The 15,598-nt window shown below is 44.1% G+C and overlaps 1 protein-coding gene across 2 annotated transcripts in view; it reads right to left on the bottom strand.

Annotated features, from left to right (window-relative positions):
* The window catches only part of SLCO2B1 (solute carrier organic anion transporter family member 2B1), a 100,038-nt gene that overhangs the window by 31,764 nt on the left and 52,676 nt on the right, over positions 1 to 15,598 (bottom strand). For both annotated transcript variants that reach the window (XM_043996406.1, XM_043996407.1), the window contains one exon: positions 5,083 to 5,188. In XM_043996406.1, the coding sequence (XP_043852341.1) occupies positions 5,083 to 5,188 (106 nt within the window). The remainder of the gene's footprint in view (positions 1 to 5,082; positions 5,189 to 15,598) is intronic.

Genomic DNA, 15,598 nt, shown 5'->3' with positions numbered 1-15,598 from the left:
ATACATGTTACTGTACCATTATTGTCTAGCCTGTACCTCGTCTTGTTCAGAAGGGTGGTATGAGAACCTTTGTCGACTGCTGTGTTGGATTTGGGATATACTGTTTCCAAAACATTTCCCATATTTGGTGAATCTGTTCTAAATCACTGATTTCTCACCTAATGCTAAAATCTGATGTCTTCTTTTCTAAGATTCCTCCTAGCTCTAACATCCTGTGCTCTATGATCTGAGGTCCCTTATAGCCCTGGCATTACATAATCCCATGAGAGCAGAACATGAAGTCCTTGGCTCTGTCTGCAACAAGATTTAATTTATGTATGACAATTCCTGGATTGCTCAGCTCTGAAGGGAGTGACTGAGTTATTCGGAAATTGGTGTTTTCTAGAGAAAGTCTCTAAGGGTGAAGCAGTGGGGATGGTTTGAAGCTGATGCCAAGGGAAGGCAGGAGGAGTATGGGCATGAACTTTGACAGCACCCTGGTAGAATAGGGAAGGTTACCTTCCTCCCACATGTTATTTTTCCTAAATGAGTCTGATCTAGTCCCTCATTGTCTCCAGAGTGAATTACCATCATCAGAAGAGAATACTACTTTAACTGGAAGACCATACAGCCTGCCCCTAGGTGACAAGCCAGGAAGTCAATCCAGGGAGCTGTCTCCCATGGAGCCAAGAAAATAAATACAAACAGTCTCTGATTATAGAGTAAATGGATGAGTATGGAATTCCCCCCTTTTAGTGTTCCTCAATCCCTGACACTCTGTCCTTTCTTGAACCTACACCCTTAGCTGTACAGAGAGCATAGTCATAAATACTTAGAACTGGGAAGGAACTTAGAGATCATCTTTAACATCCTTGTTTCACAAATAGAGCAAATGAGGCACCACAGATGGAGTAACTGAGGGGGAGGGGTGGCACAAAATGTCAGAGAAAGAAGAAACCTCAGCACATAAAATGTTAGCATGTCAAACATAGAATGTAAGCTGGAAGGGGTTCTCTATACACTATTAATCACTCTAACACCCTCATTTGCAGGGAAAGAAATCAAAAGGAAAAACAGGGAAATGACCTAACCAAGCTCATGAGCCAAGTTGCCTAGAAATGCTTCAAATAACACAGATTTGTGACAGAGTTAAACCTAGAACCTAGGCCTCCCAACACCCAGAACTGAGTTCTTTCCATGGACATGGGAACCTGCAAAGCAGCTGGCTTAGTTTTCCAAAGTCATCTTCTCCAAGAAGCCTTCTTGGATCATCTCAACCTTGTTCAGATCCCTCCTTTTCACTGTCGACTCAGTCTTCCCCCATGAGATTTGAATCTGTACTTAATTGCTATCATTTTATAAGCAATCTTACAAAATGTATGTGCACAGTAGAACCCAAGTAGACTGTGGGTTATTGGGCTTCAAATTAGGGCATAGCTGAGGTCAGGGATTACATGTTCCTCCCATCCTAGATTGGGGGCTCATTGAGATCAGGAGCTGAATCTGACCCTCACACCAGGGGTCCTAAATGGGAGCAGTCATATGTCTTCCTCAGACTAGATGCTGCCCGATGGGTGGGGATCGGGTCCTTCTCCTTTATCTTCCCATACCATAGAATGGGGTGCTTGAGGCCCCTGAGACTCAGCTGAAGCCTGGAGTCAGGACTAAGACTGGTCCACTGGTCAAAAGACCTTGTAGTCAGGGATACGTTGGCCTCCATGACTTGCATGTGAAAAGAGAAACCACAAGACACAATTTGGCTGAGAGCATTGGCTCAAACAGCCAATTTTGGCTAGACCCCAGCTTCTCTCTGGCTTTTTGCCCCTGTTGTGATTAATAAATGTTTTATTGTTTCAGTAATCATTCCTTCTGGTCATCAAGATTCCTAGGGTCTTGAAGGTCGAGTAATGCATCCTCTTATTTACAGGCACCATCCCATATGGAGCCTCATGGCCCTCTATCTGAAAGCATTTACTTAAGCACTTCGAGGTTCACAGAGTATTTAACAAGTGTTATTTCATATGACCCTCACAACAACCTTAGGTATATAATAGGTGCTATTGTTATTCCCATTTTATGGGTGAAGAAACTGAGACTGAAAGAGGTTAAGTGACTTGCCCAGGGTCTCATAGTTAGGAAGTATTTGAGGCCAGATATGAATTCAGGTCTCCTTGACTCAAAGGTCAACACTCTACTGCATCATTTACATAACACAATCCTCAGATTACATAGTACACACAGCCAGGCACTGGTTTCAACTGGCCTCTGATGGGTTTTTTTATGTCTAAAATTTGACTGACCCAAACTGTGAGCTACTTGAAGTCAGGAATAGAATATAAACATGTCAGAGCCAGAAGAGAACTCAGAACATGGAGCATACAATGTAAGAGCTGGGAGGAAACAGAATAAATAACACCATGTCTGAGCTACATGTGGCCTTAAAACACAGCATGTCAGTCCTCAAGGAGGCCTTATAACCAACACAAACCACAGAATGTCAAAGCCAGAAGGATCTTCTTGGGATATTGAAAGTTAGACCAGGGGGCAGCTGGGTGGTGCAGTGGATAAAAGCACCAACCCTGGATTCAGGAGGACCTGAGTTCAAATCCAGCCGCAGACACTTCACACTAGTTGTGTGACCCTGGGCAAGTCATTTAACCCTCATTGCCCCCCCCCCAAATTAGACCATAGAACAAAGAACATCAGAGCTGGAAGGGCCTGATAGTATCTATCTAATCCACTTACAGGGAGAGGAAACTGATGGCCAAAAAGGGAAAATGACTTGTCCAAGCTCATAGGGCAAGTTATTGGCTAAGGAAGAGCTGGAAACTCAGTCTTCCATCTCTTTTCATCAAACCATCTGGCCCTACGATTTTACTCTATATCCTCCACAGAGGAAGTGCATAGCTAACTCTCCATTCAATGAACCAACGGGTCTGTATCTTATCCTAAGGCAATTAGAAGCCACTGAAGGTTTGTGAGCAAGGGAAAGGGATTATCTAGACCTTCGGCACAGAAAAATTATGCGGGCAGAGGTCAGAAGGATGGGCTGTAGAAAGGCTGGAGGCAGAGAGAGAGTGGGGGAGCCATTCTAATTGTCCAGGTGAAGTGGTTGGCAATAGCAGGACTAGAAGTAAGGGGACAGGTTTGAGAGAGATCATGGATGTCAAATAGACAGGACTTTGCAACGCACTGGATATGGAGTCTCAGGGAGAGGAAAGAGGTAAAGATATAGGACATGGTCCCTTGGGGGCCAGAGAATTATTCAAAGGAGTCTACAAATACATCAATGTGGCTTATACATATGTTTACCACCTTTTTTTTTTTTTGCTGGGCAATGAGGGTTAAGTGACTTGCCCAAGGTCACACAGCTAGTAAGTATCAAGTATCTGAGGCTGGATTTGAACTCAGGTACTCCTGAATCCAGGACCAGTGCTCTTATCCACTGTGCCACCTAGCTGCCCCTGTTTACCACCTTTTAAAAATTTTGTTTCTTATTCTCCCAGGGTGCAGTGGATAAAGCACAGGACCTGGAGTCAGGAAGTTCTGAGTTCAAATCCAGCCTGGTTGCTGTTGTTGTTTGTCCTTCATTCTCAAAGAGGACCTTGACATCGGACTGATGTCATGACTTACACTGAATTGGATATAAGTGAGGGAGAGATGTGCAAGGTCACCAACCTCACTCTTCTCCAGATCCATGTGGGTCCAGTGGCAAGACAGATATCAGGATGACTGGAGATGGCTTTGGATGTTTAAAGCAATTGGGGTTAAGTGACTTGCCCAGGGTCACACAGCTAGTAAGAGTCTGAGGTGAGATTTGAACTCAGGTCCTCTTGACTCCGGGGCTATTGTTCTATCCATTGCACCACCTAGATGCCCCAAATCCATTCTCAGACACTTATTAGCTTGTGTGACCCTGAGCAAGTCAACCTATGCTTGCCTCAGTTTCTTCATCTGTAAAATGGGGGTAATAATAGCACCTACCTCCCAGGGTTGGTGTGAGGATCAAATAAGAAAATAATTATAAAGTGAACTGAGCACAGTGCCTAGAACTTACATAATAGGCACTATGTAACTGTTAGTTATTATCCCTATTATTATTGGACCACAAAACACTTGTCTGACTGAATTATTACTACTCACTTCTGATGCTTCATGGTACAAATGATTCTTCCAGTAGGGAGGCAGCATTGTACAGTGGACAAAAAGATGAATTTCAAGAGAGAGAGAGAGAGACAGAGAGACAGAGACAGAGACAGAGATAGAGAGAGAGAGAGAGAGAAACATTTCTATTTATAAAGCAGAATTGAAAAAGAGGGTTATATGTGAAATCATGAATCTCCTTTACAAAAAAGTATGCAATAAATTCAACACCTTACTTTTGCACATTACTCTTTTTCAAAGGTATCTAGATGTTCTTGTGAGGAAGATAAAAGGACAGTTCTTTCCAAAGTATGGCTTTATATCATCGTGGATTTTTGTGATCTCTGGATATAGCAATAGTACCACTCTTACCATGTGGGACTCTGACAATGTTTTGGCTTTCAGAATGGAGTCATCATATTGGAAAAGGTTGGGAGTCACCACTCTAGAAAGACTTTAGGATCCATGGTTTGACTGGGTTATTGCTCACTGTTTTTGTGACTGTGTTCCCTACCTCTCCCCATCCCACCCTTCTATGTTGTTCAGTCATCTCCCTTCCCTTCTGCCAGAACTGGTATCCACAGCTGACTGATCCCTGCTGAGCAAAGGGAACACTTACTTTTTTTTTTAGTGAGGCAATTGGGGTTAAGTGACTTGCCCAGGGTCACACAGCTAGTAAGTGTTAAGTGTCTGAGGCTGGATTTGAACTCATATACTCCTGACTCCAGGCCCAGTGCTCTATCCACTGCACCACCTAGCTGCCCCGACACTTACTTTTTTTGTTTTTTTTTGTTTGTTTGTTTTATTTTGTTTTGCGGGGCAATGGGGGGTTAAGTGACTTGCCCAGGGTCACACAGCTAGTAAGTGTCAAGTGTCTGAGGCCGGATTTGAACTCAGGTACTCCTGAATCCAGGGCCGGTGCTTTATCCACTGCTCCACCTAGCTGTCCCCGACACTTACTTTTGATGAACTGGATCACAGTGAGGTCTGGGGCAATCTGGGCCTCTCCATCCTTCTCTTTGTCTGGGGAGTTACCTGCTCCCTGCTTGATGAGAGAGTTCTCACCCTATAAAGAAGTACAAAGGAATTGTCAGTGGGAGCTCTGGGTACTTTCCCATTAGCCCTCTTCAACTGGGGCAGGCCTTGTGTTGAAAGGGGATGAGGCATGAGGGAATGAAGGGGATGGTGCCGATGGGGGTGGTGACAACAAGGACAGGCAGAACACTTTTCATCATCTCTGGTGGCACTGCTTTTATTCTAAGATAGTTATAGCACATTCCACCACCATCACCACCACCACCACCATCGTTAAGGCCTTGACTGTTACATCACTATCCTCAATAGGTCAGGACCATATGGCCCCCACCAGAGAATGGTTCTATTCAGGGGTGTTGTGGGACTCAAATGAGACAATGAAAGAAAGTACTTTGGAGCTATAAAGTGCTCCATGAATGCCAGTTGTTGTTAATTATCATCATCTTATCAATCATCAATCTGATGATGACTTCATTCCCTGAGCCTTCTACTATGCTCCTGCTAAGCTCAAGCAATGTCTAAATAGAAACACAGGAGTGTGTTGGCAGATGTTTAACAACTAGGGCTGGGATGAAGGGGATCTATGCACTCAATCTTTTAAGTTTAATCTTCATTATTAATACTTTCTTAAGTTTAGATAATCAACAAAATAATAAATCGAGCCATGACCGAAAATTTAACAATCAGCTCTCCCAAGCTAGTTAGAATTGGTTCCAGCTCATTTTGGAGCTGTCCCAGGATACTCCCCTCTTCATTTGGGATTCAATCATCTGAGTGTACTGGAGAAGGCTTATTTGCCTGATGTTTGAAGAAGAACCACTCTCAGCCAATCAGAAAGCCTCCTGATAGCAGGGCAGGTGTTCAACTATCCCCTCACCCAAACCAGAACAAAGATGAGGACATTCAAATTGGTATCCAGCACCTTAAAAACCAAAATAATTCAACCTGGAAGAGGCTACTTAGGGCAGCTAGGTGGTGCAGTGGATAGAGTGCTGGGCCTGAAGTTAGGAAGACTCATCTTCCTGAATCAAATCAATCCTCATTTTACAGATGAGGAAAGGGAGGCAAATGGGATTAGGTGCCTTGCTCAGGGTCACATAGCTATTAAATATTTGAGGCCAGATGAGAACTCAGGAAGATGAGTCTTCCTAACTTCAGGTCAGCATTCTATTTTCCATTGTACCCCCTAGGTGCCCCTTCACCATATCATTCTGCCTCCCACAGCATGGATCTTGGGTATGACAGAACCACAAAAAACTTGACAAACTGGATGATTACTGTACACATCTATCTATCTACCTACCTACCTATCATCTATCTATCTATCTATCTATCTATCTATCTATCTATCTATCTATCTATCTATCTATCTATCTATCTATCTATCTATCTATCTATCTACCTATCTGTCTGTCTGTCTGTCTGTCTGTCTGTCTGTCTATCTATCCATCCATCCATCCATCCATCCATCCCATACATTGTGGGATGAGACCCACGACAAGACCCATGACACTGGATGAGAATATACCTTATTTGGAAGGTATAAGATAAGTAAAAGGCTGGTGAGGGGGTGCAGATGGCAAAGTAACCTTATATATTAAAATGGTGCGAGGACTTCCAGGAACCAAAGCCAGAGTGGGGAGAGCAAGTGTTGCAGAGAGCATCTGGATGGGTAAATCCCGGCAGCTCAGAATCAGGTGTGCTGCAGAAAGGATTCTTGTCTTGCCTAAGAGGTTGCTCCCAACTCAGATTTCGTGATTCCAGCTCTGCCATTCTTGTCTCTGTTTTGCCTGTCTCATCTCCTTATTCTCCTGATATTCGTGCCCTCAGTTCTGGATCACTGGCAGCATTTGCTTTCTCCGCTACTATTCCCCCAGACACAAACACGGCCAGAGGAAGTCAGGAAATCATTTAGGCTGTAACCACGGCAAATCCAAACGATCTCATTTCATCTGGGCCCTGAGCACGCCCTCAGCAGTCCTGTTATTTATTCTTGGTTGACTCCAAGTCCCATTCCCCACAGTTTCTATTTCAGATCTCATCCCCAAGCTCCTACCTTCACCTCCCCCACCCATTTCTCAGCAGATGCGTTTGTGCCCCTCTTTGCTTGCGTCTCTCTCCTTTGTATCATATACTTATCTCTGTAAATGCCTTATACCTCATGCCCTCAGCAGACTATAAACGCCTTGAAGTCAGGGGCTGTGGCACTTTTTTTTTGAAACCTTTGTATTCCCAGTGCCTTGTACCTAGAAGGCATGAAATAAACGCTTGTGGAATTGGACTGGATCCAACTTTGAGGTCCCTTCTGCCCTTGCAGCTTCATGATTGTCTAATGTACAATGAACCTGGTCATCTCCCCATTCTATTTCTGAGGCTTTTGGCTAACAGACAGAACTCAAAACAGGAAAGATTGCACCATCGCCCCTGCCAGGCTTTCAGGATCCCCATCTGGGCCCAGTTTGCCTAGGTCAGCAGGGCTAGGGAAGTTAATTAGTGCTTCCTCTCCAGAGACATGATGCTGACGGATGCAGGACTGGGCCAGGGGTGAGTTTTCTTGTTTATTTCCTCATTTCCAAGGCTAGACTTAAGATTAGGTAAAGTGAAGAACCCTAGAACAGCGACTGGCTGAGGTGAAGGAACCCTTGGAATATTGAATATTAAGGTCCCAAAGGCCCATGGAATATAGAACATGAAATGTCAGACCTGAGAAGCACTTTAGAGTATGGGATGTTGAACTTGGGAGGGAGGGGTTAGAATAAAGGACACAGAGCTGGGACCACAGAACATGGAGCATCAGAGTTGGAAGAGATCTTCTGTGACAGATGAGGAAACTAAGACCCAGAAGGGGAAAATATCCAGCCCAAGGTGACTCAGTAAATTAGTGGGAGGCCTATCTTTAATATTCTAGGAATCCCTTCCCAGACTCTGACCCCTGCTTTGTCTCCTCTGGGACCCCGAATTGTTGATCATTTGACACAGGAGCCAAACCTCCCATGTAATCCTAGGCTGCACGAATTTCAGAAGTCTGGCATCCACAGAAAAGATGACAGTCTCATTGTCCTCTGCCCCAGTTTGAATCTAGAATGCTGTGTCTAGCTTGGGAACCACATTTTAGGAACAATCATGAAGGTGTAACCACTGACACATCAGCTTGCCTCTCTGGGCCTCGGTTCTTCCACTGTAAAATGGGAGGGTTTCATGATATGACACCTAAGGTCCCATCCACTTCTAAAGCTAAGATCCTATGAGATAAGAGAACCTCGAGAGAGATGCAAGAGGCAACATGTGCCAGGCAGGTCAAGCAACCGGCACCACCTTAGCCCCCATCTCCCCTAGGATCCTGAGAGACAGCACTGGACACTAAGTGTCCCCCAAGCCACTGGACCTGCTTCTAGCCCAGCCTCCTCGAGCCATCACTGAGGGGGAATCATCGTGGAGGAGGGGCCTCCCCCCACTTACCACTGCTAGTAACTACTGCTGATCAGCTGCCACCAACAGCAGAAAAATGTCAAAGCCCAAGGAGGGGCTGTACTCCTCAGGCCATCTGTCCTGCTTCTAGCCCAACTCTGCCCACCATCATCTAGGGAAGCAGCCCTGTAGGGATGCAGCCTGGCAACTACCCCTGTGGGAGTTGCAGTCATACCTATTGAAGACCCAGAAAAGCAAGTTCTTGTGTCCACCATCCTTAGCACTGTCAGATGTCTCAACATCAGAAACCAATAATAGGATTTTATCAGTAGAAACGCCATGAAAGATGAGGCATTGCTACCTGTTTTGCCGCCTTACCCTAAGTTCTATGGGAACTTTCCATCTGACTTGCAGCTGATACCTTCCATATACCTACCTCATCTTCCCCATTAGAATGGGAGCTCCAGGAGTACAGCATTTCTATTTGCAGCCTCAGCCCTTAGCACAGGGCTTTGCACATAGTAAGCAATTAATAAATTATTCATTCATTCGTATGAAGTTTTGTTGAAAGAATTGAGGATTTTCAACCAGGAGAAGAAAAGAAGTGGGTATTTCAGCAAAGCATTGAGCAAAGTTTCATATGCTAACCTCACACTTTCTAAGACTCAGGACTACATGTTGCCTCCTGGTCATTTCCTTACTATGGCCTTACTCTCCAACCATCTCCATCTCATTGTCAACTTGGACTCCACACTTCGTTTCCCCTCACTTAGAAAGCGAGTTTTCCCCTTATCTCACCTGGACCTTGGCTTCTATGACATTTCCTGGCCCATTTCTTCACCCTACCCCCAGGGAGGTACCCTCTTCCCTCCCTTTCCCCATCTTCCTCCCATTTCCAAATCCCCTGTATATGTTGTCTTTCTTCATTAGAATGGGATATCTTTGAGGGATTGGGTCTGTCTTGCTTGTTTTTGTACCCTTAGTGATAAGCACTATGTATCACAGTGCTGGATACATGGTAAGTACTTAATAAATGCTTTACCATCTCTCTCTCTCTCTCTCTCTCTCTCTCTCTCTCTCTCTCTCTCTCTCTCTCTCTGTCTTTCTATGGTATCATGTATCCATCCATCTGCCCATCTGTCTGTCCATCTATCTTTCTATGTTATCTATCTATCTACCATCCATCCATCCATCTCTCTATTTCTTTAGCTATTAATCAACCACACAAGAAGGAGGATATAGAATTATTTAAGTGAAAACACTCAAATAATATCCATTGATGAAATTGCTGTTACTTGGGAGAGGTTTGTTTTCAATGGAGTATCTCAGTAGTCTGTCCCTGACCCCATTCTATTTAGTATGTATATGTGTGTATGGGTGTATGTATGTATACACACACACACTTATATACATATACATACATACATAAATATATGTTTATTATGCATAAATTTGCATGGTCTTCAAATAGAGGCAGGATGAGCACTTCTAGGGATATTGTGGAAGGGATCTATCTTCAGGTACAGGTTGTTTACTGAATGGACACTGAATTTCCTTCCAGCTCAGAGTTTCCATGATTCTCTGGTTTAGGGAGTAGGCGAGCACTGTCTTCATATTTCTGAAGGGTTCTTTACTGGTAAAGAGGGGATAAACCTGTTCTGTGGCTCCAGACATCAGAACTCAGATTTATGTGGAGGAAAATATCAGGAAGGCAGATTTCAGCTCAATATAAGAACAAACATCCTAATAATTAGAGGTTACACCCAAGGGAATCACCTCCCTTGAGAAGCAGTGAGCTGTTTTTCAAAGGACATAGCCAAGTAGTGGGCAGTTAGGTGGTGCAGTAGATAGAATGCTGGGGCTGAAGTCAGGAAGATCCAGTTTCCTGAGTTCAAATCTGGCCTCAGACTTAACTGTGTGACTGGGCAATTCACTTAACCCTGTTTGTCCCCGTTTCCTCATTTTACAAATGAGTTGGAGAATGAAATGGCACACCACTCCAGTATCTTTGCCCAAAAAACCCCATATGGGGTGACAAAGAGTCTGCCATGACTGAAACGACTGAACGAACCCAAGTAGTGGCTGGATGATCTCCTATCAGGGAAGCTGGAAAGGGGTTTCCTACCCTGAATGAGAGGTTAGACTACATAGCTTCTGAGGTTGCTTCTCACATTGAAATTCTAGGATTCTCCCATTCTGGAGGTTGAGTCAGATGCCAGGGATATGGAGCAACCAAGGACAAGAAAGAATAGTTCATGAGACCTAAGGAGTCCAAGTTGTCCCAAATCAACAGACAAGATCAGACCTGAGAGATCCCTTAGAGATCCTCTAGTCCAACACTTTCATTTTGCAGAAAACAAAACAGAAGCACTACAAAATCTTGGGCAAGTTATTTCCCTGCTTCGAGCTTCCCTTTTCATCTCTATGAAATGCTGGTTTTTCCAGTTTTGAGATTTTGAGGTCTTAGAGGATGAAATAGAGGAAGGGAAATTTTTAGCGTGTGTATATGTTGAGGTTAGGCACAAACCCAAAGATATAAACCTTGTAAAGCTAAGGACCAAGTAGCATGAGGGCACTATTTTGGGAAAGGCAGACCTAGGTCCATTTTCCACACAGTTGCCAAACTGATATTGCTAAGGCACAGGACTAATTCTGTTACTTCCCTGATCAAGAACCTTCAGGGGCTCCCTATTGCTTCTAAGATAAATTATATACTATCTGATAGCTAAAACCTTTCACAATCTGCCTCTGACCTCCTTCTGGACTGATTGCACACAACTCCATCTTATGTACTGCATTCCAGTCACAATGAACCACTTGTTCTTCCCAGTACACAATACTCCATTTCCCATCCACGAGCTTTTTGCATAGACTATCTTCTTTGTCTGGATTGTTCTCCTTTCTCACCTCTGTCTCAGCTCCTGGTTCTAATCCCTCATCTTCACCCACTCAATTGTCAATATACTTTTCCTAGACAGGTAGGTGGTCCAGTATATAGAGCACTGGCCTTGGAGTCAGGAGGACCTGAGTTCAAATCTCACCTCAGACACTTAGCTGTGTGACCCTGGGCAAGTCACTTAACCCCAGTTGCCTTAAAGATATGTCCTGAGATCGATCTATATCTATCTATCAATCTATCTATCGATATGTGTGTATCTATCTATCTATCTATCTATCTATCTATCTATCTATCTATCTATCTATCTATCTATCTATCTATCTATCTATCTATCTTGCCACTGGACCAAGATGGCTCTGGAGGAAAGAGTGAGGTTTGTGACCTTGCACAGCCCTCTGCCTGTTAAATTCAATGCACTGGAAGTCATGACATCACCCAGATGTTATGGTCCTCTAGGAGAACAAAAGATGGATAAACTTCCTAGACAGATCTTGTATTTATTTATCTTTGTGCAAGTCGTTTCCCCTCTAAGTAGAATATAAACTCCTTGAGGGCAGGGACTAATTTTATTTTTGTCTTTATATTCTCACTGCCTAAAACAGCGCCTGGCATACATTTTTTGTTTTTCAGTCATATTAAAATACCGGCATGGTTTGCCATTTCCTTCTCCAGCTCATTTGACAGATGAGGAAACTAAGGCAAACAGGGTGAAGTGACTTGCCCTGGGTAACACAGCTAGGAAGTGTCTGAGGCTAGATTTGAATTCAAGGAATGAGTCTTCCTGACTTTCAAGCCTGGCACTCTATCCACCTAGTTGTACCTACATACATGGCACACAGTTGGCATTTGGTAAATGTTTATTGGATTGAATTACATTGAAGGATGTGCACCAATGGTAGGAGCTATTCTAATCCTATCACCTCCCCCTCCCTAATCAATGGCTTTCTATTTTATAACCCCCAGCATCCAATAGGAAATCTTCTATTTGGCTTTAAAAGTCCTTCCTGACCTGGCCCCTCCTTACTTTTCTATTCTTCTTGTACCTTATTCTCCCCACACCCTTTCCCCAACTCTTCATGCACTTTTCTATCTTGTGACACCAGCTTCCTTGCTATTCCTAGAACAAGACACACCATCTCCCAGCTCTAAGTGTTTTCACCGCCTGTCTCTATTCATGCCACATTCTCTTTCTTCCTGTCTCCTTGCTTCTCTGGCTCTCTTCAAGTCTCAGCTAAAAATCCTACCAGTCCTTCTTAATCTTAGTGCTTTCCCTTGACACTCCCCTTGATTTATCCTGTCTGTATCTTGTTTGTACATAGCTTCATGCCCCATTAGAGTGGGAGCTTCTTCGGAGTAGAGATTTTGGGGAGTGGTTTTTGGTGTGTGTGTGTGTGTGTGTGTGTATTTTGCCTTGCATGCCCAGTACTTAGAACAGTGCCTGACACATAGTAGGCACTTAATAAATGCTAGTTGACTGACTGATTCTGATTCTTTGATTTTTGAATTTTCAGGTTATTTGTCGTTCAGTCATTTCAATTGTGTCTGAATCTCTGTGACCCCATTTGGAATTTTCTTGGCAAAGATACTGGAGCAGTTTGCTGTTTTTTTCTCTAGCTCATTTTACTGATGAAGAAACCAAGGCAGAAGGTTACGTGGCTTGCTCAGGGTCAGACAGCTAGTAAGTCTAAGAGGCTGGCCTTGAACTCAGGAAGATGAGTCTTCCTGACTCCTTGCTTGGCACTCTGTCTGCTGCACCACCTCACTGCCCCTTTCTCAGCTTCTATTTTCTATTAATTCTGTGGTCTGGTATTCTGTGATTCTCCACATGCTGTAGCCCTTCCTCAGCCCTAATCTTCCTCTGGGTCATACTGCTCCCCTCTGCTCCCCTGAGGTGAAGATTTCATTCTTAGGGATCACTCTGGTTTCCAGCACCTGATTCCATCAGGTCCCCCCCCCCCACCTCTCTCTGCCCAGAGCCATCCATCTGATTCATGATCAGCAGCTGGAGAAGGGAGGGAAGGAGGTAGGGCCAGGGCAGGCAGGAGATAATGAAAACACAGCCAGCCAAGTCAGCACTCAGGCGAAGCTGAGGAACAATTCCACCCACATCAATATTTATTGCAGGAGAGAGATGGGAGGAGAGCTCCGTGTTCTCTACGACCATTCCGGGGTTTTCAAACTGTTAACAGGATGAAGCCAGGAACTGGGAAGGGTTGGCAGCAAGGAAACAATCTAGTTCAAAGAAGCTTTGACTCAGAGTTTTAGATCCGCTGAGTCACAGCATTTAAGAAACATTGCCACAGAAACTTAGAGCCATACACCATAGAGTAACAACGTAGACAACAACGCAATGCTTAGCACACCAGCTGGAGATGGACTTGGCAGCAGTGGAATGCTCTAACAACAACCCGGTATGGTGTGAAGTGCTAGTATTTTACGGAGGCCCAGAGAGGGTAAGTGACTTGTTTCAAGTCACACAGTCAGCAAGTGTTGCTACAAAAAGGGACTGGCACCTTGTTTGGAAGACTCATCTCCATGAGTTCAAATCCAACCTCAAACATTTAATAGCTGTGTGACCCTGAGCAAGTCACTTAACCCTGTTTGCCTCATTTTCCTTATCTGTAAAATGACCCAGAGAATTAAATGGCAAACCACTTCAGTATCTGTGCCAAGAAAACCCCAAATAGGTTCACAAAGAGTTGGACACAACTGAAAACAATTGAATGACAACCATTATTATTATTGTTATTATTATCTTGGTGAGGCAATTGGGATTAAGTGACTTGCCCAGGGTCACATAGCTAGTAAGTGTTAAGTGTATGAGGCTGGATTTGAACTCAGGTCCTCCTGAATCCAGGGCTGGTGCTCTATCCACTGTGCCACCTAGCTGCCCCTAGGTTTTTTTTTAATTAAAAAAACTTTTAATTTATTTTAAATTTAAATTTAATTTTAATTAATTTATTTGTTTTATACAACAGACCATCATTAAAAGATCAAAACTAGATGGGACATTGGAGATCACCTACTCAAATCTCCCTGTTTTACAGTTGAGGAAACCGAAACCCAGAGTGGGTACAGCGTTGCCCAAGGTCACGTGGCTAGTCTGCAATAGAGCTTGGACTTAACCCCAGGTCTCTGAATCTCCAGGCCAGTGGTTTTTCTGTCCATAGTGGACTTGGGTATTGGACTTGGAGTCAGGAAGTCTTAGGTCCAGATTCTGCCTCAGACACTTACTAATTGTGTGTGACCCTGGGCAAGTGACTTCATTTTGCCTCAGTTTTCTCATCTGTTAAATGAGGGGGATTTGAACTTGATGGTCTCTACAATCTCGTCCAGCCATAAACTTGATCTTCACTGAGAAGCAGTGAACAAGGGGCATAGGTGGAGTGGGGTGGAGAAGGCAAAGTTAACTTGCCATTGATTACATTATATTGGGGGTAGAACAGTCGCCCTCCCCCCTCAGTCCGCTCTGCCATTATACCATTAGGCTTTTTAGTTGGCCAATAGTGAGCCTGGGATTGTGAAATGTGCAAATGAATCTGGCAGGTCTCTGTACCCAGAATGAGAAGCAGGCTCAGGGCCTTTCGGTTTGGGTTTGGAGATCAGATTTAGAATACAAACTAGAGAAGGACAACAGCCCCATGGCCAGTTCCAAGAAAGAGCTGGAGCTCCAGGAATTTGACATGCTTTATTCAGTGGTAGCTCTGCCACTGAAGCATAATGGATCCCAGGCTGGATTTGTCCCAAAGAGACATACCGACCACTCAATTGCTGGGTTCAGGGCTTTGCCAACACATCAAAGAACTAGAAAAATGGGAGTTGAGTGTTATTCCTTTTGCTTTCCCCCCTCCAATCTCTTGTGGTTTAGGCCAGAAGGAAGGCAGTCTAAATTAGGATCAGTCTGAGAGATTATCCCAAGACCAAGACCCTCCCCCAAGCCTACTCCACCCTCAGACACCCTCTTTCCACTGTCAAGGAACAGAGAGGCACTGAAGAAGAATATGTTGTATCTGACTTGCCTCCCACCCCTCAAATCAAGTTCTTCCCTTACAAAAATATCTCCCCTCCCTTCTTCCTCTTTATTATTTCTCATTACTTCTGGCATTTCGTAAATTAACTCTGATCCCACTACCT

Source organism: Dromiciops gliroides, chromosome 3 (genome assembly GCF_019393635.1).
Source record: "Dromiciops gliroides isolate mDroGli1 chromosome 3, mDroGli1.pri, whole genome shotgun sequence".
Taxonomy (NCBI): Eukaryota; Metazoa; Chordata; class Mammalia; order Microbiotheria; family Microbiotheriidae; genus Dromiciops; species Dromiciops gliroides.
The sequence above is the reverse complement of the archived record's forward strand: the minus strand, read 5'-3'. Positions and strand labels throughout refer to the sequence as shown.